At 46.3% G+C, this 24,192-nt stretch overlaps 1 protein-coding gene across 5 annotated transcripts; it reads right to left on the bottom strand.

The window, feature by feature from the left end:
* Positions 1-915: 915 nt before the first annotated feature.
* On the bottom strand, positions 916-23,501 carry SLC39A13 (solute carrier family 39 member 13). Of its 5 annotated transcripts, none has more exons than XM_063332044.1 (12): positions 21,286-21,418; positions 21,002-21,166; positions 17,717-17,825; positions 16,198-16,497; positions 15,636-15,749; positions 13,920-14,041; positions 12,517-12,669; positions 7,344-7,433; positions 6,923-6,973; positions 6,576-6,708; positions 6,346-6,445; positions 916-4,871 (listed from the first exon to the last, which is right to left on the bottom strand). In XM_063332044.1, exons 4-12 carry the CDS (start codon positions 16,463-16,465, stop codon positions 4,796-4,798), a joined length of 1,107 nt encoding a protein of 368 aa, XP_063188114.1. In that variant the 5' UTR covers positions 16,466-16,497; positions 17,717-17,825; positions 21,002-21,166; positions 21,286-21,418; the 3' UTR covers positions 916-4,795. The 5 variants fall into 5 exon arrangements, with proteins under 5 accessions (XP_063188114.1, XP_063188113.1, XP_063188111.1 ...); XM_063332043.1 differs by having other exon boundaries at positions 21,280-21,367; XM_063332041.1 differs by lacking the exons at positions 21,002-21,166; positions 21,286-21,418 and adding an exon at positions 23,326-23,501.
* Positions 23,502-24,192: the final 691 nt, after the last annotated feature.

Below are 24,192 nucleotides of genomic sequence, written 5' to 3'. Positions count from 1 at the left end.
CCCCGACCGTTCCCCCGTGGGCTCCTCTCGCCTCCCGCTCGCCCCTCCGGCGCCCCAGCTGCCCGCCGGGCCGGACGGCGGAAGGGCAGAGAGCCGTCCTGCTAACCCCGAGGTGCCGCGGGATCAAGCGTTTTTTAAAATGCGGATGAAATACAACCACCACCAGCTGCAGCATTTGACGGTGCTTTGATTAAGATTTCTCCTCAGCCCTTCATTGTCAGTTAATGGGAAATAAGGCCCGAAGAGCTGCAAAATGTCACTCTATTTTATGCAATGAGAAGCAGGCTAAATCCAAGCCATTAGTTAAATGCAACATTTCCAAGGGCACAAAATCCCTTTTGATCCTGCGTGTTCTATGGGACTTGCTCCTCCAGCTGCAGCACTATCAGTCCCCAAAGGCAGTTGTCAGGGGACTGACTTTTCAATTCTGGCCTCCAGATAAGATGATCTAGTGATATGGAAAGTCTAAATTACAAATCTAATGTCCACATTTAAAATCCTTAGCTTTGTTTGTTACAAGTACTTTAAGTCGTTTCCTAGGCACAACCGGTCAACTGTGGGAGATGCAGATCCTTCCCCCCACCACCACCTTGTCACTTCTTGCTCTCTCAGCAACATGGAGCACAAGCTAAATGCCCCCCCCCAGCACTGCTCCCAGGGACCCTGCCCAGAACAGAGCGCTGCTGCTCTCCCCCAGAGCACTATGCCTGGTAGAAACATGCAGCAAACACAGATAAAGCTTGTTTTAACCACATTTCAGCATGATCCTCTTCATCAGTTTGCACTGGACAGATGGTATTACCATCCATGCAGCTGCACATTAGTGCCTTCAAGGCACACAAATTGAAAGGGCTGCTGTCAAAAGAATTTTCTTACACATTGCGGCTAAATTAAGTCTTCCACATCAAGAATGAAAAGAAAAATTAAATACAAGGACTGCTCATGGAAAAATTCTTCAATTGTAACAGCGCTTTCCTGGAAAGCTCCAAATATTCATGTTTCCCAAATCCGCAATCTTATTATGTCATCCTACGCTCTATGTCAGTTCCTCAGGCTATAGTTTCAGAAGACAGGGGCTTCAGCAAGACCATCACCTTAGAAAGTTCCCGTGTATGAGGCTCCTTCCAATTGTTCTCCCCTCTGGGCTACTGCAATTGTGTCAGAGCCACTCTTTGTGGAGCCTGTGAACCAGGCAATTGATTAATCCATGTTATTTTTGATTAGGCGGAAAGGGATGGGGGAGGGAGGCTCACAGCACAGCCCCAGAGGCAGAGGTACCAGCACAGCCAAAGAACGCAGCATTCCAAAGCCAGAGACAGAGATTCCAAAATGTAGATTGCTGACAAAGTCCCCAGACCATGAAATCATGCCCTTGATGACCTACCTGCCTTCATCTTCTTCCAGGGTTATGGTTTTCCCTTCTTCTTAAAGAAGACCCGTAAGAACCAAGAGCAATGTGCTACCACCACTCAGTATTTATAGGTTGAAAATCTTTCAAATGAAGAGGGGGATAAACATGCTCTGAACCTGTGTTTTTGAAGGGTAGAGAAAATCCTTCTAGTCCTTTCTGGGCAATTCTTACATACGACGTTTGATGAGCGTGCCTTTGTCCCAAATGGCAGGTAACCAGCTTCATCTTATCTGATCCCAGACAGGCCTGGAGTTTTTTAGATTAAAAAATAACTGATCGCAACAAAGTATGGTTGCAAAACTCTCTGGATAGTCAGTTACCATGCAAGCTCTTCCCTCAAAGAGGAGCAACTCATTTGGTGATGCTTTCCCGGGAACCCAGACCAGCAGCCAAGAATTATGATCAGACCACAGCGTTCCTGGCCCACACTGCAGCAGGAAGAGGGAACTGGTGTAGAATCTTTTCTTTCAATTGTGAAAGTCTAAGGAGTAGAAAGGAGGAACAAGACAGAGCCCAGACTTCTCTAGAATAACCCAGGGATACTGCTCTGCAACTCAAATGAAATTTGAACTGAATTTGTAATTCAAAGAGAAGTAGTAGCTTCAACAAAAAAGCCACAAACCCACATGGAAAACCATTTATTTCATCTCTATTGTCTCCATGCAGAGCAGACCAATACAGATGAAGGGGGAAAATGCATAAGAGCAGCTGAAAAAATAGAGCTAGAAAATACGATTCTCTCTGCATTTCCAAAAGTGACAAATGTGGTGGAGTGGTGCTCCATTTCCTCCCAAGGCTCTCCATCCTCAGCCACAGGGCTGACGTAGTGGAAAACTAACGAGCTCCTTCCTCCCTCCCGCCCGCAAGCCCCGTGCTACCTCCTACCAGGGTATCTTCCCAAGAACCACAGACTGTCCAGGCCTGTGGTAGCAGCCAAGAAAAACAACTCAGGAATTCTTTCTTCAGCGTCATCCACTTCACATTCCTGAACGCCGAGCACAAAATCCTGACTGCGGTTTTCAGTCTTGGCAAGGCTCCGTGCTGATGCAACAACGCCAACTCACAGGCACTCACCTGGCAATGCCTCAACTTAAATGCCAACCTCATTTTGAGAAAGCCATCTTGGGAAGCAGCAGGCACATCTTTCTGTGGAAACCTGCTTCCTCCAGAGCCCTACTACAGGCTGTGCTTCGCTTCAGTCCTTGGGGAAGGGAGAGCAGGGGGGAGGAGAAAACACCCCAAAGCTAGAACTAGAGGGTTAGCATACTCTTTCAGTCCCTGCAGGCTAGTCAGATTAATCCTCCTTCCAGGAAAGCAGGAAGCGGACGCTACCTTCAGACTTCCTGACAAATGAATGATCGAGGGAGTACATTGGCAAAGGAAGGCAACTTTGTAAAGAGGAATAAAAACATTGCACTAAGCCTCCCTTGTTGTTGCAGTGAAACTAGTTACCGATGTAAGCCTGGGGTAAGGAAAGCTGAGAAGATTTTAAACAGCAGTTCCTGGGCAGAGAGAACTGCAAGCGTGAGCTCTCCAGCGCGCTCTGAAAAGTAGGACAGGAGCTGTCATAAAAAAAGAACTGTGTCAACAGTTCAGGAATCTCTTAGGGAAGTAAAAGCCTCTGCTGTGGGCAGCATACCTGCCTCGTTGCTCTGACCCAAATCGCCCTCTCAAGGGACAAGGCCTCTTGATAAGGCCCTGTGCAGACTGGAGAGCTGTACTGATTTACAAAAGCTGTTTAAAAACAGAGCTGAGTTGGTGCAATACGCATTGTGGCACCTGTTTTATGTCCAATGACTCTGCTAGTTCAATTAGCTCTGTTTTGAAACAGATTTAAGCTAGGTGAGGATAAGCTCTGCAGAAGGGATGATCTAGTAATTGTGCACATCTCTGCAGTAAGAAAACATCCCTGTGGAACAACGGCCTGGTCCGGCCCGGGAGCTGGGATGCAGGAAAGCACTAGAAATGTAATTTACTTTCATGGGGCTCAAATTACCAAAAATTTTATCCCAGGAGTCACACAACTCCTCTTAAAGCATACTTATTGTCACCCTTTCATATCCCTTTCTCTCCTTACTTAGCACATAGCTTTTCTAGACCTGTTTTTTAAAATCTTTTCACCAGACGTTTCACTCTTCCCATTTCACCCTCCCTCCAGTATTCTTCGCTGCTGTGCCCCTTCCTTTAAGGGCTGTCAGTATTATTTCTTATCCATTCATCCCCAACAGACTAACTCCACTGTGAGGTAAGAACCCCAAAAATAGGCTGCCATCTACATTTTTGGTTATAGCATGCTCTTAAATAGTCTACACTGAACAGAGGAAAAGCTATCCAGGGGTTATCGGTTCCTGACCAGGCTGTAGTGTTCAACTATTGCCCAAAATGCCCAGACCTCTGCCATGACAGTCTAGGGCTGCTGTAGCATGCCAGGCAGGGCTAACATGCTACACCTCGAGAGAGCTCTGAAGCATGGTGCGGGGCAGAGGATGGGTGATTTGAGTCTTGAAAGCAGGCTCAGAGCCATGTTCAGCTAATCGTTAGGAGGAGAGGGAGCTCAGCTGCAACAGCTACATGGCCTTCCTTCCAGATGTAGGTGAGCTGGTAGTATGGCAACAGAAGAAACATTTACTGACCATTTTTCAGATAAACAGGCTGTGCTGGCTATTGGAGTGGTTAGGGCTGAGGCAAGTAATCTCCAAGCTGAGCTATTTAATTGTAGTGACCTATCCTAAAGTGCCTCAAGCTTTTGGCTCGATTTCAGCACGAACAAATACAAAATAGACCAAAGACGTGGACTGCTGAGGCTAATACTACCTTTAGGAACAAGTGATGTCAATGAAAAGCCGGAGATCAAGTTGGAAAGGGTCTTTTCCCCTCTATCTCATAGCACCGTAACTTCTCATGGGTAGGGAGCTCTGGCTAAAGCTGTTAGCTTATTGTTGCTTTGCCATTCTTCTTCTGCCTCCAGCTGTTAAGAGTGGTAGGAAAAATGCTTCCTCTTCATCAGTTACAGGAATCGCCTCTGTTGTTTTCATGCGAGAGCTTGGGAGGTGCAGTTCCATCAGAATCAATCAAATGAAACATTGTCCATTTGCTGTGGAGCACTCGTTCAGTTCATTTCTGCTCACTGTATCTTTTGCTCCATAAACAAACAAACAAAAAACCCGGAAGCCCCGATGTGTGGATTTTAGCAGAACAGAGATAGGAGAGCCAGGGAATGAAGTCTTGCACACACAGACCTCTTTCTCACCTGCTTCTCATACTAGCAGCCAGATCCGCACACACACACAGAGGAAGTAATATTAGTGTTCCTTATTGCTTTGTAACAGCTCAGAGTCACTGTGGTGGGTGGCCCTGGGAGGCATCATGAGGTCTGCGCAGAGGTCACTCAGTTGTGAGCGAGAGTAGCACCATGACTGTAATGCCTGTACACAGGAGAAGAATTTGCTGCAGGGAGTTCCTGGGAAAGAAACAGCAAAATTAGGAGGAGCCATAGACCAATCCCAACAGGCTCATGAACGGTTTGTTCTTTGTCCTTCCAAATCTACCACATGGAGAACACAACAGCTGTATGAAGCCACTAACACAGCTGAGAAGACTCCTTCCCGGCACCCCAGGCAAAGTTGTTGTCTATAAACTGACATGTATTTGTTCCATTCAGCTGCATGGCCTGACTTCAGGTTTCAAAATCAATTTAAGCTGATTCAGTCATTCAGCTACCCAGGTATATATTCCTGTCCTTTCCCTCACAAGAGAACCAGCACTTGTGCAGCACGTTAACAGATACTTTAGGGACCTCATCCAGCTAACAACTACAGTTATGAAAATTAAAAAAAAGCTGATGAATTTTGCCATTCTTTTAGCACCATCTCAGGTTTATGCTGGATTGAAGTGACCGTGTACCTATTGCCTCTGCATACTCTGCCAACAGATCTGCCAGCACAAGAGGTTACCAACCCAAAAGCAAGCTCCCAACTGGTTATTAACATTTCTCCACCAGAGGTTCCTGCCTCCTCAGACATAACTGTGGAGCTGTTTTTTGAGCACTTTGTTAACAGTTTCAGTCAAAACGAACTAGGTGAGACAAGGCTTCTTGGCTACTGAACTACTGCAGTTACCTGTCTCACCACAACTGAAATAGGAAGGAACATTCAGGGGCAGCTCTGCCAGCAGATCTGAGAGGGCCTTTACTGTGGTACACCTGGATTTGGACCTGCTACAGCCTTAATCAGGCTGCAAAAAACTAGAACAATACAAATGAGGGGAGGCCAGATATACCAGAATATTTATACTGGTGTAGAAGAGAGATGACTGAGGTGGGATACAATAACAGCCTATGAAATGCTGAATAATAAAGAGAAGAAAACCATCATTTTCTACTCACACAGCAACACAGCAGCATCTAATAAAAATTAATAAGCAAGAAAAAAACCCCAATAATAAGAATCATCATTTAACACACTGCAGTCAAACTATGCTAACTTGCTGCAGAAGGCAGATTGCAGAAGCCCAAAATAACGGATAGGGTCAAAAAGGGATGAGAGTAGCATGTGAAGAATAGGTTCACGTGTGGTTATCAGACACACGCCTCTATGGGGCCCTAAACCACTACGTGTCAGAAGCTGACAAGAGTGCAGAACGAGTCACCTTACTAGACATGTTTCTAAGCAACCTGCTCTAGCTGGTCATGCCACATACTGCACTAGCACAATCTTTGAGACTGACCCAGTTGAAGGTTTTCATGTTTTATAGGGTCTTTGTAGTCCCATAAATGCAATAGCTAGCGCAACAGTCTATCTAGATTCCATCCCTATCTTGCCTGTGGGATTTGGAAAGCTGGAATTCATGTGGTCCTAGAATAGACGTGGAGAAGGGTTATATCCCTGCTCCCCGGCAGCAAGAATTGCTGCAGCAGAATAGGAGGGAGCACTTACCAAGGATTCTTTTCCTCCAGGAGATCAGGCACAACATTTACCAAGGCAATATACAGAAATCCTCCAGAAGTGAAAGGGAGGATCCAGGCTACCGTTTCCCCTGCACAAATACAGAAAGCTTTTGTTATTACTGTTATTTCTGGGAGAGAACAGAAAAGGCAAAGAAGATACACACATGGGTGTGACAGGCCCCACCCTCCTATTCCTACAGAGGTCCCAGGGAGCCTTACCTGCTCCTTTTGGTGACTGAGCACATATTGCAAAGCAGGCTCCTAGAATCCCCCCCAGAGCTGTAGAAAGCTGCATCTTGGCTGCACTCCAGCGGTCAAACCCAGCCCGAAGTAGGATTGCAAAGTCTCCAACCTAAGAAAAACAAGAGCTGACAGTTAACAAATATGAACATTCTCAGTTACAAGAATAGTGCTTCAAGACTGTTTCTGGTTTTCCACGTTACCAGTTTCCCAGAGGGAGCAGCTTTCAAAGGGACAAGAAAATGTTACCCAGACCCAGCCCTCCTCTTAGCAGATGAAGCACCCTTGTAATCTCTCATGATGGCAGGATACAAAGCCCCTCTCACCTCATGTGGGATTTCATGCAGGAGAATGGCCATTGTGGTTAGGAACCCAACCTGTAGCACAGGAGAGAAGGTGATTAGGAAACGGTTCCCCCAGCTCTGAGAGATAAGACTTTCATCAGCATGTCAAGGCCCCTTTCTCCAAGTTAAGACTTGTTACTCAGAGTTTAGAGCTATTCAACAAAAGGGTAGATGAGCTAACCCTTCCCTTAATGCCAGTACAAATGACTAACATGTCCTAAGTTTGAAGAAGCTCTGCACCAGAGGATCAGGATAGGGTGGATTTTTACTGTAGTCTCCATTTTCTCAGAAACTTCCAGAAAATAGGAGGGAACTCCTCATATCTTTGGGTTTTTTGCATGCTGCATCACACTTGACAAGAGGCCTCTGCAGTTCAGTACACAGCTGGCGACAGAAACCTTACCTTTCTGCTGACCAGGAAGCTGGCTGCTACTGCCAAGCCGTGTGTAAAGTTATCAATGGTGTTGGCCAGCAGATTGAGGTATCCACTAATCTGCAAAGAGAAGGAAGAGCCCTGATAAAGGAAGAGACGTAACAAGACAAAAAAAAGCACACGGCTTAGACAAAGGTTATACAGAGTCACTGTCAGATGGGAAAGGTCAGGACACAGCCCTTCTTCAGATCTTCTGGTGAAGATCTGAAACTATGTCACAGTGCTCAAGTACAAATTAAATGTTATGTTCAATTTTAGAGTAAACTAAGTTTTAGGGTAGGCAAGTACTGTCTGAGATTAGGATAATCACCTTATGCAAATGACAAAGAGCTCTAGAAACAGAAAACGAGAAAGGAAAAACAAGAACGCTAAAATGCAAGAATATATCTGATTCTAAATCAACCCAATTGTAGGTAACACTGACTAATTTACACCAGTGACTGGCTTCAAATATGACCTGACCTCGTTTTCTAGTCAGGTACTTTAATATCCAACTGTTAAATATCTCCTCTTCAAAAGCTGGCATGAACAATGCAACAGAACAAATGCTGCTGAAATTGCTTTTTATAACTAAACAAATCTTCAAGCATTGTACTAAAAAAGCTTGTGCTTGTGGGTTTGCTTTCCCTTACCAAAGAATAAAAAGAGAAGATAGTGATGACAGTCACCAAAAAGCCACCTACTAGAAGGCTGGATAGCATATATACGCACTTGCCTATAAACACATTTCTTAAAATTATAAGCATAAAACAGCTTCTTTCCTTACAAGTCCATCTCCATGTTAGATTTCCCTGTCATGATAACTATGGTCATCTCCAGACAAATTCTGAGTATTTGACCTGAAGTGATTTATGAGGGTACCACTACAGATATTTTGCTCACTGGTTTTTGGTTTTTTTTCCATCAGATTTAACAAAAACTACTGCATTTCACTATACAGCAGTTTAAATTGTTATCAAACCAGGTGTTAGCCAATATATCAAGCTGTTCCTGAACTGCAAGAACTAAGTCAGCATACACTACCTCCAAATATAGGGCAGCATGCAGTGAGTGGAGAGGAGTGACTGTCTAGAAACTGTGAGGCATTAACCTCTTACTTCACTGTAGCATCAGATGCCAAAGTTCAGCTGGAAAAACACATGTGCTGATGGATTTCATGATCCCTTTTTGGTCTTCTGCTCTTCCCTGTTCTATCAAACTCTGCCTGGGGCACCTTTTCTTCCTGCCATCTGAATGCCATAGCTCAGGTCAGGCTTTCTGTCAAGTCTCTCTCCCCAAAGCATCACCTCTCTGCAGGACACTTCTACTGCACAATCCCAGGACATTTTTATAGGCTTTTGAATTTTAAAAGTGCATTGATGATTAAATATGAAAATCAAGAATTAAGCAAAGCCTAAATACAGATCACGCTTAAGTAATGAACTAAGTAACATCTGCACAATGGATGCAGAAGTTCCTTGCATGTTTTTGCAAGAAGGGGAACACAAAGGGATACATGCAGGCAGACCCATGAACACAGCAGTTTTACTTCTCATTCCTCATTTTCAGTCAAATATGACTGTCTGAAATTTGTCCTTTTCATGTTGGGATTTTATGTGATTGCAGTTTCCCCACAGGCTAGTAATAATTATTCGCATAAGTTTTACACAAAAATGCTTTCCCCGTACCACCGTATAGGGAAAAAATAGACTTCATGATTAAAACATTATGACTTGTTCTCGTCAGTGGCTTGGGCCAAAGCTGTCACTGAAAGAAGCAAAGCCTTGGAGTGCTCAGAAATAAATTGGGTTGATTTGACAGTTATGAGCCTCTGACATTTACATTTTGCGAATTCCTAATAGGATATTCTCGTTGCTCATAAAGCACACAGAGAGATGAAGTGTTTATGTTCATGCTTCAGAATTAATGTCACTGTGCAATAAAACATATTTCTACAAATCAGCAAAGACCCCGTGTGCCACAGGGAAAACAAAAGAATAAGCAAAGCAGAAGTACTCTATAATGTTTTTACTTGCTGAGGGAATAAAGGCTGCAATGCAGGACAGAACTGATCTATGCCTGGGTGCAAAGGAAGGCTCCCACCTGCAGTTTTCAAGCCAGGACAAATCGTTACAGCAGCAGCTGAAGAGCAGAAGTTCTAATACATATGTACAAAGGATGACTGATTACAGCTTACTAATCATTAAGCCCTGAAGGGTAACTTTGTCTGTTTCTTTGTTTAAATAGCATCTTTCACTTTTTTTTTTTTTTTCTGAAAAAAGGGGGTTACTGAGTGAATAATAGAACCAAAGAAGTCTGGCTTGCTATGGCATCCTCTCTTTTCTTTGCAAGCACCTATTTTGCTCGCTCCCAGCCAACATCGTTTTCCCTGCATGTCCCTTTTCCACCCTGCACTGCATGACAGCCACTTCCCCACCAGGTAGGGGCAGTGAGACTTACCTGCTGGTCTGCCAACCAGGCAGACCTGCCAAGCAGCACACAGTACCTAAGTTCTGCCAGTTTTTCAACTGGGCATTAGTTTGCATTCCTCCTCTATCGCCATGCTGATTTTTATGGAACTTGCAGAAATCTGATTACCCTCAAGACTTCTATCCTCTTTTGAACTCAGGTAAAATTAATTACGGGTTCAAAAGTTATTGAAAACGAAGGGCAGAACAGATGGACAGACAGATGGAATGACTGCTTATGTTGTTGCCTAAGGAAACAGGCTAACAACGCATGAATATCTTGGTAGTTTTAGTAATTTCCCCCCTATCAGAAGGGCTATTAAAATATTCAGATTATATAGCTCAGAAGGTAGAAAATTGAAACTACACCAGTTAACTCATTAGTTTCTAGTTGACATATTGACAACAGTCTACAAGACTGAGCAGACATGTTAGGATTTTAAAGCTAGAAGGTCTCTCCATTTTTGTCTAGACCTACATAACACAACTGAAACAATCTCATTCAATTTCTGCACAAAGCCCATTGTTTCTTAATCTATAGCGTACTTTCTACAAAGTAGCTTAAATCACAGAATCACAGAAACTTCAGAGTTGGAAGGGACCTCTGGAGATCATCTAGTCCAACTCCCCTGCTAAAGCAGGACTGCCTAGAGCACATTACTCAGGACTGCATCCAGGCAAGTCTTGAAAATCTCCAGAGAAGGGGACTCCACAACCTCCCTGGGCAGCCTGTTCCAGTGCTCTGGCACCCTCACCGTAAAGAACTTTTTCCGTGTATTTGAACGGAACTTCCCATGTTCTAACTTGTGCCCATTGTCCCTTGTCCTGTCACTGGGAACCAATGAAGAGTCTGGCACCATCCTCCTTCAACCCACCCTTTAGATACTTGTATGCCATAGTAAGGTCTCCCCTCAGCCTTCTCTTCTCCAGGCTAAAGAGTCCCAGCTCTCTCAGCCTTTCCTCATAAGGGAGATGCTCCAGTCCCTCAATCATCTTTGTTGCCCTACGCTGGACCCTCTCCAGTAGTTCCCTGTCCCTCTTGAACTGGGGAGCCCAAAACTGGATGCAGTATTCCAGTTGTGGCCTCACCAGTGCAGAGTAGAGGGGGAGAATGACCTCCTTCGACCTACTGGCCACACTCTTCCCTATGCAGCCCAGGATTCCATTGGCCTTTTTGGCAACAAGGGCACATTGCTGGCTCATGGATAATTTACTGTCTACCAGGACCCCCAGATCCTTCTCCTCAGAACTACTTCCCAGCAGGTCCACCCCTAACCTATACTGGTGCTTAGCATTCTTCCTCCCCAGGTGGAGGACCTTGCACTCGCTTTTGTTGAACCTCATTAGGTTCTTCTCTGCCCAGCTCTCCAGCCTGTCTAGGTCACGCTGGATGGCAGCACGGCCTTCCGGAGTGTCAGCCACCCCTCCCAGCTTGGTATTATCAGCGAACTTGCTGAGGGTACACTCTGTCCCATCATCCAAGTATTAATGAATATACTGAACAAAATCGGACCGAGTATGGACCCCTGGGGGACACCACTGGTTACAGGCCTCCAACTAGACTCTATGCCGCTGATCACAACTCAAATCACAGGTTAAAGCCCACTAGTGACAAAGAATCTACTATGTCTCTAAGGTAAGTTGGTCCAGTGGCAAGTTACCCTCAGTTACAGAGTTGTCTTTGATTTCAAGTCTGCTACAATTTGGTATAGCTTTAACTATTCAAATTTAGTCATGCCTCTACATGGGTATTTGTATACTTTAAGTCACCCCTGATCTGGCACATCTACAGAGCTAAAGAGCAACGCCTTTACAAATTATCAGTAGTATTTTTGATATTGTCAATAACACTACTGGAAAAAGGCAGATAGCTGTTTTGTTATTGCTATACAGAAAGAGGAACACTTGCCTCTTCTCTTACATAGTATTTCCTACTCACCCATCCTCCTGACTGTAGCATGATAATGGAAGAATATGTTCAAACAATTTCCTACTGTGATTCTCATGCCTTTTTCCAGCACACTGGCTTCCTGGAAACTGTCCCTATCTTGTAAATGTGATGTGCATTCTTTCTTAAATATTTGCATGTATCAAAACATCTTAAAATTCATCTCTTCTGACCTCGTGCAGTCACAATGCGCCATTTAAGTAATACAGTAGTATCTGCAAATGTGAAGATACACTGTTTTTATAAATAACCACTTAGAAAAACTGAGAAACTAACTTCTAAGTGTTACAGTGGGTAGCTTCAACTGTCAAAACCCTTCCAAAAGGTGCCTTAAACGGAAATGTGCAGCTCACAATTGGTACAATGCAGGCACTAGAGAATATAAAATCATGGCAGAAAAAAATAAGCAAATAAAGATATAGCTACTATTTAACAAAACGTGAAAGTACTGTACTTTGGTGTCAGGATTCACCCAAAATGCACATCATCAGACTTATGCCTGCACAATAGCGACTTTGCCTCTTTTGCATAAGCTGCAGTGCAGATTTTCTCCAAAATTTTTGCTATTTCCTCCCTGCTGTGGCTTGGACAGACACTTTGACAGCACAAAATTAAGCACAACTCACTCAAACACTGAGTTCCTCAGTCAGGCACAGTTCTTTCCACAGACAACTCATCCTCCTGATTGAATTTTAAAACATGTGCTCCGAAAACCTAAGATGTGAAGGTCAGTTTGTGGGTCTCTTACCTTGATTCTGTTGTCTGTTGGACAAGACTGGAGAGAAGAGCCATTACACTGAGTTGAACCCTTTCCTGCTCTTTGGGATTGGCCTGCCACCTTCAGCAGGGGGTAGCCACTTCCATTGTGAATCTTTCCTGCTGGTGCTTTGGAATCACAGCCCTAAATTAGGGGAAAACAACTTGTTACTGCCTTTTTGTCAGAGATGAATGAGCATGAATCAGGGTCAGAATTCTGATCTTCACCCTTAATCCTTTTGTCCTTACAATGCAAATCAGCAGCTTTGGTACCCCAGTTTAATAATGACAACTGCCATAAATAAGACAGATTTCACAGAGTATTGTGACATCTGCACTGTGAGACAAGAACAGACTTCCCCAATCACCAAGAGAAGAAAAGTAGAAAGAGAGAGGAGGAATTGGAGTCACGCCCCCTTGGCATGAGCCAGGTTTCACTGGAAGGACGAGGGACTGAGTCTGCCGCTCCTGCTGGCAGCTGCTGCCCAGAGAAATACAACTCTATCTGGGCAGGGGATGGGAGAAAAAAAGAGTTTTACTAAGTCTAGAGAATTATTCCAAACAACAAAACGTTCATCTCGGACTTCAGTCTCTCTGTAAATGAGAAGATTCATTTCAGACTTTAAAGTCTCATGTTGAGTCAAAGTAACACCTAATTGCTCTCATGCAGTGCCTGACATGCAGTTTCACCTGTCAAAAGACATGCCACAGCAAGGACCGAACAGTCTATAGGAGCTGCTGCTAAGTGTTGTGCTGAGGACTAGCTCCTCTCCTCTATCTTGGAATTACCTTCTGGTACCTCTGTCTACGTTGCCCCTTTGCAGCTGGGTGACTCTCCTCTGAACCATTACTTAGTATTATCTGGCCCCTTATATATACTTAATATAATCATAAACCCCTCCTACCACACAAAGTTACCCGAACAAACACTTCGTCCAGGCCACACTCAAGAAGAGCGAGCTGTGAGGAACGCCTTCCAGAGAAGGCTGGTCTTTGTTCTGACTGAGGACCAAGAAGGGAAGCGAGTCACGATGGCTCAGTGGAAAATGCACCAGCAAGCTGCTATCCCTCAAAGCTTACTTGAGCAAAAGACTCATCTGCAGCGCACTCCAGCTCCCAGTCCCCATAAAAGGAGAGCTCTCCTACACAAACCACATCAAGAACAAAACCAGCCCAGAGGTGAGAAATCACAGCTAAAACCACAAAACCAAAGCCTGGAGTGAAACACCTTCTAGAGCCCAGTGTCAAAGAAGTGACAAAAAGCTGCCAAATGGCATTGACAAACTACTCACAGCTCCAGGATCATTTGCTGAGCCTGTCAGATAGGGCAGATGAGGTGTTTAGTACAGTGGTCCAAACATAGCAGCACACCCCCCCCTCCGGCTGCTAACTTACCACACTGGGGCACTCCTTCTCTTCTTTCTCTAGGAAGATCTTCTCTAGAATGAGGAAGGTCAGGAAACCAATGATCACCCAGAGACCCAGAAGTTTCTGCTGCTGGAAGCTCTGCCCTTCTCCTGAGGGATAAGTGAGAAATCTTCATGTCACTATCAAGTACACCGTGTTTCCCACATGTGAACCCACCCTGCCTCAGACAGTTTAACCAGCATTTCCAAGACAAAAAACAAGATGCAACAATGGAAACACCTCCTGTAGGAATAAGGAGCAAACACATTGCACAGCAAATTAGTTTAACTTGCACATTCTTGATCTAACAGATATCATCATCTCAGGACACTCACAGTGAGAGCCCCCACCCCTTTTGCTTCAACAGTGCAATCCAGAATATTTCCTGACAACACTGGGAATTTTCCTGAACTCCAGAGGCAAGTGAATATTACAGCAATAGAAATCCTGCAGCTGTATCCACTGAGCAGCAAGCCCTGACATGAAATCTGCCATTAGTGGAGCTACAGACTCACCTTCCCCTTTCTGCCACACCTGGGCAAGTTATTAAGCCCAAAGCTATAAACTTTCTTTTCAGTTACAGCCAAGCTTGTGAGATAATCATCCATTCAGCCTGGCTGCAAAAATGGAGATTGCATTGCAGCGGGAGAACAGAACGACTCTGTAATGCGGCTTACATGGGTCAAGGAAACCTTTATGCTTCAGGACAGTCTGGCAGAAGCAAACAAGCTAGAGCAGGAAGACAGAGTCATTTGGGAACCACTGCAGAAAGGCGGGGGAAAAAGGACAACAGGTTCTGCTGGCAGTGCTAGAGTCATGAGGAAGAAGAGGACCAAAGCCCCAGCAGATGTGAAATCCCAGGACGTAGGTGCAAGGAAGTCTGCGAAACCCTGAGCACCCTTTTCCCTCTCTCATATTTTCAGTGTGAAAATGATTTCTCGGTTTCTCAACAGGTGGGATGCAGCAGCACTTGCTTTCTATGCTATCAGTTTGCTGAAGCAGAGATACAATCACCACAGGTTTCAACAACCCTGGCTATCTGAGGGGTGAAGGAGATACACCGAGACCACAAGCTCTATCCCAACCCATACAGTGTTTAGTTCTCTGGCAAACACAGCTTTCTGTCATCTGCATTTCCTTTTTATCCCCCTGCTCCTGCATCTTAGACATGGCTCTGTGGACAATTTTCCATTACTTTCTTGAGCAAAGACTGAGAGGGCAACACATTTGGGCTTCCATAGATCGACGTACCCACCATCCCCACCTGACATGGTGCACACGTTCATGTACCAGACCACCCACGCAATAACAACTTCGCATCAGGTTAAAGAAGCATTCCCTTTCCTTACAGAAATGACAAAGGAAAATCAACAGAGATTTACAGGAGTCCAAGGCAAGACAGGAAAAGCTGATAGACAAGAAATCCATTGCTAGTTACTAAACATAAAGAAACCATGTCCAACTCAAGAAGCCTCCAATCTCAAAATCTTTGGAGGACTGCAGAGTACAAAAATGAAGTATCATTTTATTGTTCTTATATCCTTCCCTCAGCTTTTACACAGTGTTTGAGAGAGAATACCAGCCTAGACTAGTTCTTGGCCTGACCCAGCCTGGCTGGTCTTGTGTTTTCAAGATGGAACAGACTCAAAAAGCGTAGCAGTAGGCGTAGCACGGACTGTTTCTAGGCACATAAGACTTTCATACCTGTCGTTGCACTGCATGTGTAGGCCCACGCTTCAGGAAGCAGGTGCAGAAACACATTCCCCAGTAGTCCTCCAATTGCAAAACTCAACAACTGCTTCAAACGGTGTGATCCAGCTACAAAAAAAATAAAAAAAAAAAAGACCCCAAAACTGATCACAACTCAGCCGGGAGCCAAAACATCTCCAGCTGAGATTTTGCACAAAGAGACTTAAATTGGAAGCATCTGCAAAGCAAGTTTTCAAAGGAGTGAGCACAAAAGAAATAGCTGGAGTGCAAGAAAAAGCCCTTGCACCACTTGGCTGGGACAGCAGTGTGTGGGAGGGTCCTGGACCAAGCAGGGTGCAAAACAAACAAGCAATGCTCTTTGTATAAGCGCCATCCAGGGCTCGCATTTGTCCAAGGACTCCCTACCAAATTAGCAGGTATGGACTAAAGCACCGGAAATGGACTGTCTGTTTTAGAGGACAGCAGTTCTATGACAAGGTGCTGTTCATCACTGTGCCGTTCAGTCACAACCCAGGACTTTTGGCTTCAGAAAGGCTAATGCAGGTAGCAGGCTTACCTTCTGACCGCAGAGCGGCTCCCGTCTCAAATGGGATCACCAGCAAGGGGAAGACCCCACTCAGCCCCACCATGAACGAACCGATGAGGGAACAAATCCAGGCATCCAGCCGCTCGCTGCTGAAAAGGTTTCCCCAGGACTCTGCCTCCTTCTCGCACAGAGGACCAGAACTAGCAGCAACATGACTCTTCGGGAGCTGCTGCGCTTCACAGGCCGCGATTAGAAACAAGGAGAGCGTCCCATCAAGCAGAAGCTTTTGTTTTGTCATCGCTAAGTGGTCTCAGCCAGGCTGGCCAATCTCTGAAAAGAACAGGGGAAAGCAGTTCTGAGAGCGTGCCCGAGACTCCCTCCCACTATCCCAGAGGAAAGGCCTCAGTCACACCATCCCCTCCCTCAGCATCTTAGCACAGGTATGTATCCCCATAAGGAACATGTGAAACTCTTCCCGATTTCAACACAGCACTAAAGGACAGGGAGGCTGTTTATCATCAGGTGTATGAAAGTGCACATGAGACATCTTGTGAAAGAGTCTGGCTTTCAGCATCTCCCCTCAGGTGGGCTGGACAAGGACTCCAAGTACCCTTGTCTTTGCCCTTCAGTGTCCCAAGGCTTCAGAGAAAGGTATCGACCAGAGATGCTACCCAGATAAGACTTCTCTTTGCCGTGGAACAGCATCCATATCACAAATATGGATGCAAGACAGGCAACATAACAGACGTCTGTAAAATCATGAGTGGTGTAAAGATGGCGAACAGGGCTAGATTATTCACCATCTCTTCAGATGAAAAGTGCTAACAGCCACCACATGAAGCCAGTGACGGTCAGCTTCAAAACAACACAAACAAATGTGACTCTTCATCAGCAGGTAACTTGTGTGATAGCACTTCTCAAAAAATGATGGAAAATTTTACCGGGGATTCAACAGAAGACAGGACAAGTACTAGAAAGACAAATCTATTGATTTTTCACGGTTAGACAGCTCACATTAGACTTAGGAAATCCCCTTATCTGAAAGGAGCTGGAGGCTGGAAAAGTAGTTGGAAAATATCATATATACTTGTCCTATTTTTATTCTTTCCTAGAAGGATACTGGGTTAGATGGTCTCCTAGTCAAAATCAGCACAGCTGTTACTAAGAACTCTTCAGTCACAAGAAAACTGGAGAAAAGCGGACATATTAGAAGAGGAAAATAAAGATAATTACACTCTCGTTGGCAAGCAGGGAAGGAAAGCAAATGATGCAAAGGCTGAAGTACAAATGCTCCTTCAGTCTCCAGAAGAAAAAGTGAAATGTGACAAGCAAAATTAACTTGGAAATGGGAGAAAAGAGTGGGTTAGAAAAGAATGGCTTAACAAATGTTTACAAAACAGCTGTAGATCCAGAGGGAATAATGGCATTCACCTGAAAGCATTTAAGAAACAAGTCAAAGTCATCTCTGAAGCATTAGTGACCATCTTTGAAAATTTACAGGAATACGGGAAGGCCACAGAAGGCTGGAGAAGCATCATGCCTCACCTACCTTTACAAAAAGAAAAAAAAAGGTGGGAGAAGACTTAAGAAGTTACAGACCAGTAACTTCAATCCTCTGAAATAGTCTTGATCAAGTTAAATGATCAGTTTGTAGTTACCTACAAGATAAGAAAGTGATAAAGATAGCAAAGCATTAAGTAACAGCCAGACAGAAAGGGGCCTGAAATTACCAAGACAAAATTCAGGGTGTTGGAACCAATCTAAGGGCTCACCACAGCTGAAAAAGATGGTGTTGCCCCTCGTCCCCCACCCCTGCATGAACCATCCCCTCCCCATGCTCACACTTGACTCCATGAGTGAGCAGGGTCAGAACAAATTAGCAGGAAAAACTGTTTTTTTTTAAAGGCTTGGCCATTTTCCAATTTCAGTCCCTGAGCCAAATCACTGCAGGAGGAAGGCCCAGCTGCAGTGAGCAATCAAAAAGAAAAGGACAGGGTCCCATGTTTCCCATGAAGGAGAACACTGAGTTCCAGTGACCACGGACACCAGGAGCAGGGAGGATGGAAGATGGAGTCAATGAAGACACTGGCTTACCTAGCTGTGCGAGAACCGCTAAAACTTCTTGTGGTAAGATAATGTCTGATCAAGTGTAAACTCTACTGACCCATACAAAACCCACTTTTTTTTTTTCTCCCTTCAAGAAAAAAATAATCCCTCAATATAGCAAGTTCAAACCAGCTCAGGATTTTGTGGCATCTTACTGCAGTATTTTGAACTGTCTGCAGGAACCCTAGACCTACCTATAGCATACCATCGAACCAATCTTGGTAAAGATCAGTACAAAACAGTATACTAAGGGGGAAAAAAAAAATCAAATGGACACGACAAAACAGTAACTCTGATGTGTCACCAAAAAAGTAAAAATGCCTACATGCATTACAATGATTCAGAAATTAATTCCAAGCCAGGAGGCTTATGTTGCTGGAAAGTAGGCAAATGACATCCTGGGACATATTAGTAGCTACACTGTAGATGTGACACAGAAGCAGTGATTCCATTCCACTCCACACAGGTGAGACTTTAGCCAACAGACTGCACCCAGCCTCACATACTCTTCTTTATAAAAGAGATGCAAAAATCAGAGACATCGCAGTGCAAAGAAACAAAAATTAGGGTGTAGAAATCATGACGTGGAAAAAACGACTGAGGGACCTGGGTGTGTTTTGTCTTAAAAAGATAACACTGAAGGGAACAGAACAGTATGCATCCATTAAAAATCACGAGAAAGGGGGAAAGCGCTCAACTCTTCTTCCACATTGTAGCAGCAGCTCAAATGGTAAACAATATTCAGCCTGGATATGAAGAAACAAATTTACATGTTGCCAAAGTGGTGATATACTGAAACAGGTTATCTATGATGCAGAAACTTCAGGACTGTTTTTTTGGAATTTTGTTGTTTTTTTCTTTTGAGAAAAATAATAAATACCTGATGCAGGTGCTATTTTATTGCAAAGACTAGATCCCTTCTTGAAGTCCCTCTAGCCCTACACCTGTAATTCAATGAGAGCTGCTGAGATCCTTGTTCTACTGGCAGGACTCTACCAAAGGGGGCAGGTTTTCAGCTGTTAATCACTATTGGCACAACCACTGCAAAACATCAGGGAAGGAGGGTGGAGGGAGGGGCGGCAGCAAGAGACATTTTTATCTCTTACAGCACTCCACGCACCAATTCAACTCAGGCACAGAAGTGAACAGGCACTGAGCTGATGCTCGGAGCACTAGTAACAACTGTGAGGAGAGCCAGATGGGCCAGAGATGCTGCTCTCTGCCCCGCCACAGAAATATACCTGGGATGCTGCCAGGCCCTCTGGCTCCCCTCACTGGGATTCAGGCTCCCCCACAGCTATGCAGACACACAACTGCGGTAAAACTATGCCACGGAATCCCCCATATTTCTTCTTGAAACAAAACAAAACAAAAACACAAAAAAAACCCCAAAACAAACAAAAAAAAAAACCAACAAAACCACAAAAAGATGGGAAGCTCTTAAAATGTTAGCTGTCCCCTAACTGAATAGTTTCTTCTGTCCCAAGTACCCATACAGGCTGAAGCAAACAGCCACAGAGGCATCTGCACAGGGAGGTGACAGGACTCTTCCATCAGACTACACCAGCCACAGGCCTTCTCTCCACTTACTAGCTGCTGCATGACAATCTGCAGTTAGAGAATTTCCTGCTTTAAAAAAAAGATGGGCACCCCTTCCAACCCCAGAGTGGGCCTAATGGGTGCTCTTTTCCTTTACGGTGAGATTAGACCTAGAAAATGACTGAGAACAGCTTACTGTGAGGAGCAGAGCAAAAAATCAGGATTTATACAACCACCACATGCCTATGAAGAGGGAACAAACACACACAGCAAAACAACTGCTCTCTGCAGCTCGGCAATGATGGGAAGCAGCACAAACCGGCCTATTCTGCAACACTGTCATCACAAAGTCAACAGTGTCTGAGAAAGCCTGGAAAAGAAATCACTGCAACTGATGCAACAGGTCCATTTTTTTCCATCTTGTTTCCACTCTCACAGCCCACATCTGCCCCAAGGGACACATGAAAGGGTGTTTGAGGCTAAGTGACCAAACCCCTGGAGAGAGGCACTAGCACACAGGACAAAGACCATGACCAGGTCCCTGAACACAGGCTGCATACCTGGCTTCATGTCCTTCTTACAGCAGCAAAAGGGACCCTTTTCCTCCAAAAAGGGATGGTGGTGGACAATAAATGGGCATGAAGGGGTAGAAAACAGAGTCCCCTAACTCACATTTGTGGCAGTCAACTTTCTGTGGCCCTCAGGTCTGTCTTCTCTTGTTATTCACACAGGAGAAAAATGGTGCATTTCTTTACACCTCTGCTGCTTGACTGTCATTACCTAGTGGCTCAAGAACACCCCTATCTCACGCAATAAATTCCTGATGCTTATAAAACCTCTATGAGGAACTTGGTGCATCATCCAGGACGCACCCAATCTTTGTGCCCAGCTAATTATTTACAGCATATTCCCAGCATTTTCTTCTTCCTAACACATCATAACCATTTGCTCTAAAAAAATGCACTATTTATCTCTATAGCCCCTTTGCTTCTCTATCTCGTTAGTATACGTTCCTCATGAGACGTTAAGTTTACTTAATGTTTGTAAAGTCTCTAAATTCAAACTGGCTGCTTCTAAGACAAATATTTAAGAGGAAAAAAAAGGAGCAGTCAAGATGTAGTCCCAGAAAAAAAAGCTCAAGAGACAAAATAATAGACTACAGTTGCAGAGCGTGGAAGTCTTTACCTACCCCTAATTTTAGACAACAGCATCCGTTTTAGGAACCCAGCTAAAGAAGGTCTTGAGAAATTTCTAGAGAAAGGACCTGCAGGTTCTAGAGAAGTCTGTGGTCACTGTCAGGCAGAGGCATAACCAGGCTGATGGAGATGTGTTTTTCTCAAGAAGGGTATATGACCTATTTAAGCACATGCATGGGAGAGAAATAGCCAGTGCATCATTTACTTGTCAGTTTTGACAACACCATTTGGGATCACAGCTCACAGCTGCGCCGGATCACAGCCTGGTCACCATTACCACTGGCAGCACTCTCCAGAACACCACGTGTCCCGCGCAGGTCTCTGAGCAGAGCATTCAGGAGTCAGGTCTGCTCAGCTCCTCAGCTCCTTCTGCAACAGTCTCAGGACTGGAATAACCGTGAGGTCTTCCCAGCTCAGAAAGAAGAAACAAATGAGAATTTGCCATTTACACACCCCTGAGTGGGGGCAGGGGGAGGCTGCACACCAAGCCAGAAGAGACTCCTGGGCACACCCCTCCTCACAGCGCTCACTGAGCACCTCTGTAGCAGGCAGCGGCTGAGAAAACACAGACAAAACTTAAAATGTCATGGCAAAAACCTACTGGAAAAGAGAAAAATAAAATATTGACATGACGATGATTTCTGCAGCAACCTGCCATCTACCCTCCTAGACACTCTGCCTTTTCAGACCACACAGCTTCATCTTTGTCTCAGTATAATTGCCCATTGCCACACAATAACATTTTAGATGTTGTTGGGGGGGGAAATGAAAAAGAAAAGGCTTTTTTACAAGTGTTTTCCCTGGAAGCCGGTTGCTTGGTATTACAGCTGCAAGAGTACTGCATGGAATGGAAAAAAAGTTATTTTCCAGGGAGGAAGCATCATTTTCAGCCAAAAATATTCTCCACAAGCCGCCTCCCTCCATTAGCCCTGTGGAGAGCTTTGAATTCCTCCTGGTAGCCCTGACCTCAGCGGTGGCATAGAAGGTCTCCTGGTCCCGTGTCCGTGCCCCCCACACCCTGAGCACTCCCTTCTGTCTCAATCACTGCACATCTTTAGGGAATGCACTGCTCTGGCAGGACCCTTCCCCTTTCCCCCATCCCTCTCATAAAATCCCACTTTGCACAGAGACTCGCCTTTCTGCAAATCATGCACATCGCTACATGCGCAGCTAAAAGCTGGAGCTGCACAGGATTAACACCAATGGGGTGCCGCAGATCAGAACAGATCGCAGACCCCGGTCAAATCTAAGAGCTGCCAAGGAAGGCAGTTAAAACACTGACTGAACACTACCGTAGTCTGAGAGACAGCGGCTCCTTCCCCATCCTACCCAGGATGAAAGAGAAAGTTTGTGGATCCAGCAATGGCGTTCACCCCCTCAGGGCTAGGTGGGATTTCTCTCCTCCCAGCCCACTCATCCTGACAGCCGGAGGCAGAGGCCGGGCAGAACCCGCCCTCCCGCCCCCCCGAGCAGACACCGGTGCCGCAGCCCTCGCCCAGCCTGGGCCGTGCTCCGGCACAGCTCTTATCTGCAGGCGATTAACACGGCGGCCCCGCTCCTGTCCTTGTTTCTAACATCACGGCGGATGGCGTCTGATGGGACAGACAGCGCGGGTGTTCCATTAGAGGAATGTTGACCAACGCAAAGTGGAACACATTGTGGATGGCCGGGGGAAGGGAGAATTAACCCTGCTCACGCACCTTATTGGACCAGTACAACACTTGCCCGCCAGGGTTCATGCGCCACCGTGGCCACGCAGACCCCGGCCAGCCCGCGAAGCCGCGGACACCGCGCCGCGCGTCCTGCGGGGGAGGCAGGGAGCGGGGCACCCCCCCGCCGTCGAGACCTTTCCGCGGCATCGTCTGCCGAAGAGAAGCGACTTCCAAAACTTTCTCCGCTCCGTCCCGCTGGGACTGAGCTCCCAGCCCCGGGCACGCCGGGCCACAGGACGCCGTTCCCCCGGCAAGCTGCAGCAAAGGCGAGCTGGACCGGGGGGACGCCGGTCCCAGGAGCCCCAGGGGAGCAGGGGGGTCCCGAGAGCGGCGGCGTGAGGCTCGCCGGGCCGGGGCACGGCTCCCGGCAGCAGCGGCCCGGCGAGGCGCTGCCCCCCCACGTCTTTCCCAAAGTTGCCCTGGTCCGGGCCCCGCCGGTACCGGACTCGGCTCCGCTGCGGGTGGCGCTGCCGCCACCCGGGGCTGAGCTGCGCGGCCATACCGGTCCCCCACCACCCCCCACACCACAACAGCGGACCGGGGTAACCCGGCGACCCCCCCCCGCCCCCGGCTACGCCGCTCCCGGGCCCGCCAGCCGCCGTTACCGTGCGCCGCCGCCGCCACCGTGCCGCGGGCCCCGCCGCTGCCATCCAGCCGCGGCTCGGTGCTAGCCTGCCCCGCCCGGCGGCCCCTCAGCCCCGCCTCCCCCGGCCGGCCACGTCGGTCCCGGCCTCCTCGGCAACCAGCGTCGCCGCCCCGGCGAGGACCCGCCGCCGCGCTCGCTTCCGGGCGCCGGGCGCGCTTCCTGCCCCCCCCCGGCCCGACAGCGCTGGACGAGGCCGGGGGGGCGGCCCCAGCTCCGCCAGCTGGGCTCTCGGTGCCTCGGCGAGCCCCCGAGAGCCGGGTCCTAACCCCAGCGGAAGGAAAGTCCTGGCATCTGGTAGCGATCGTGCGCTGTTTTTACGTACCCCCAGCAGGAGCTTCTGGGCGGTGGGACAGAAACAGGCGGGCTGTGGAAAACCTGTCTTTCCAGAATATGCTTACTGAGATCTTTTTACGTTATTTTTTTTTTTAATCAGTCTTAATTGGATTATAAATTCTTCAGGCTCCAGATGTGTAAAGACGAGCGCAGTGGTTTTGAGCAGAATTTCTGGAAGTTGTTAGAGCAGAAGAAAGTATGGCAGCCTCCTCTAGGATTTAGCCTCCAAATGTTTTTTTAAAAGAGACGATGACTTTTAAACATATTTGCCTCCTCCTCACGGTTCCTTACAGCCTTCATGATGACATTTATGTAACCCCAGAGCTCCATAACCACCACTGTCCTGACTATTAGTGGAGAGGAATATCCACGGTTCTTGCAGAGATGTGCAGAAACTGCATATGCTCAAGAAACTAGGTCAGAGGAGAAGAGGAGAACAAAGATTTACTTTTATAAAAGCTGAGCTAGTTTGGAGCTGGGTGGTTTCCGATAC

Source organism: Chroicocephalus ridibundus, chromosome 4 (assembly GCF_963924245.1).
Source record: "Chroicocephalus ridibundus chromosome 4, bChrRid1.1, whole genome shotgun sequence".
Classification (NCBI taxonomy): domain Eukaryota; kingdom Metazoa; phylum Chordata; class Aves; order Charadriiformes; family Laridae; genus Chroicocephalus; species Chroicocephalus ridibundus.
This window is presented reverse-complemented; position numbering and strand designations above follow the sequence as displayed.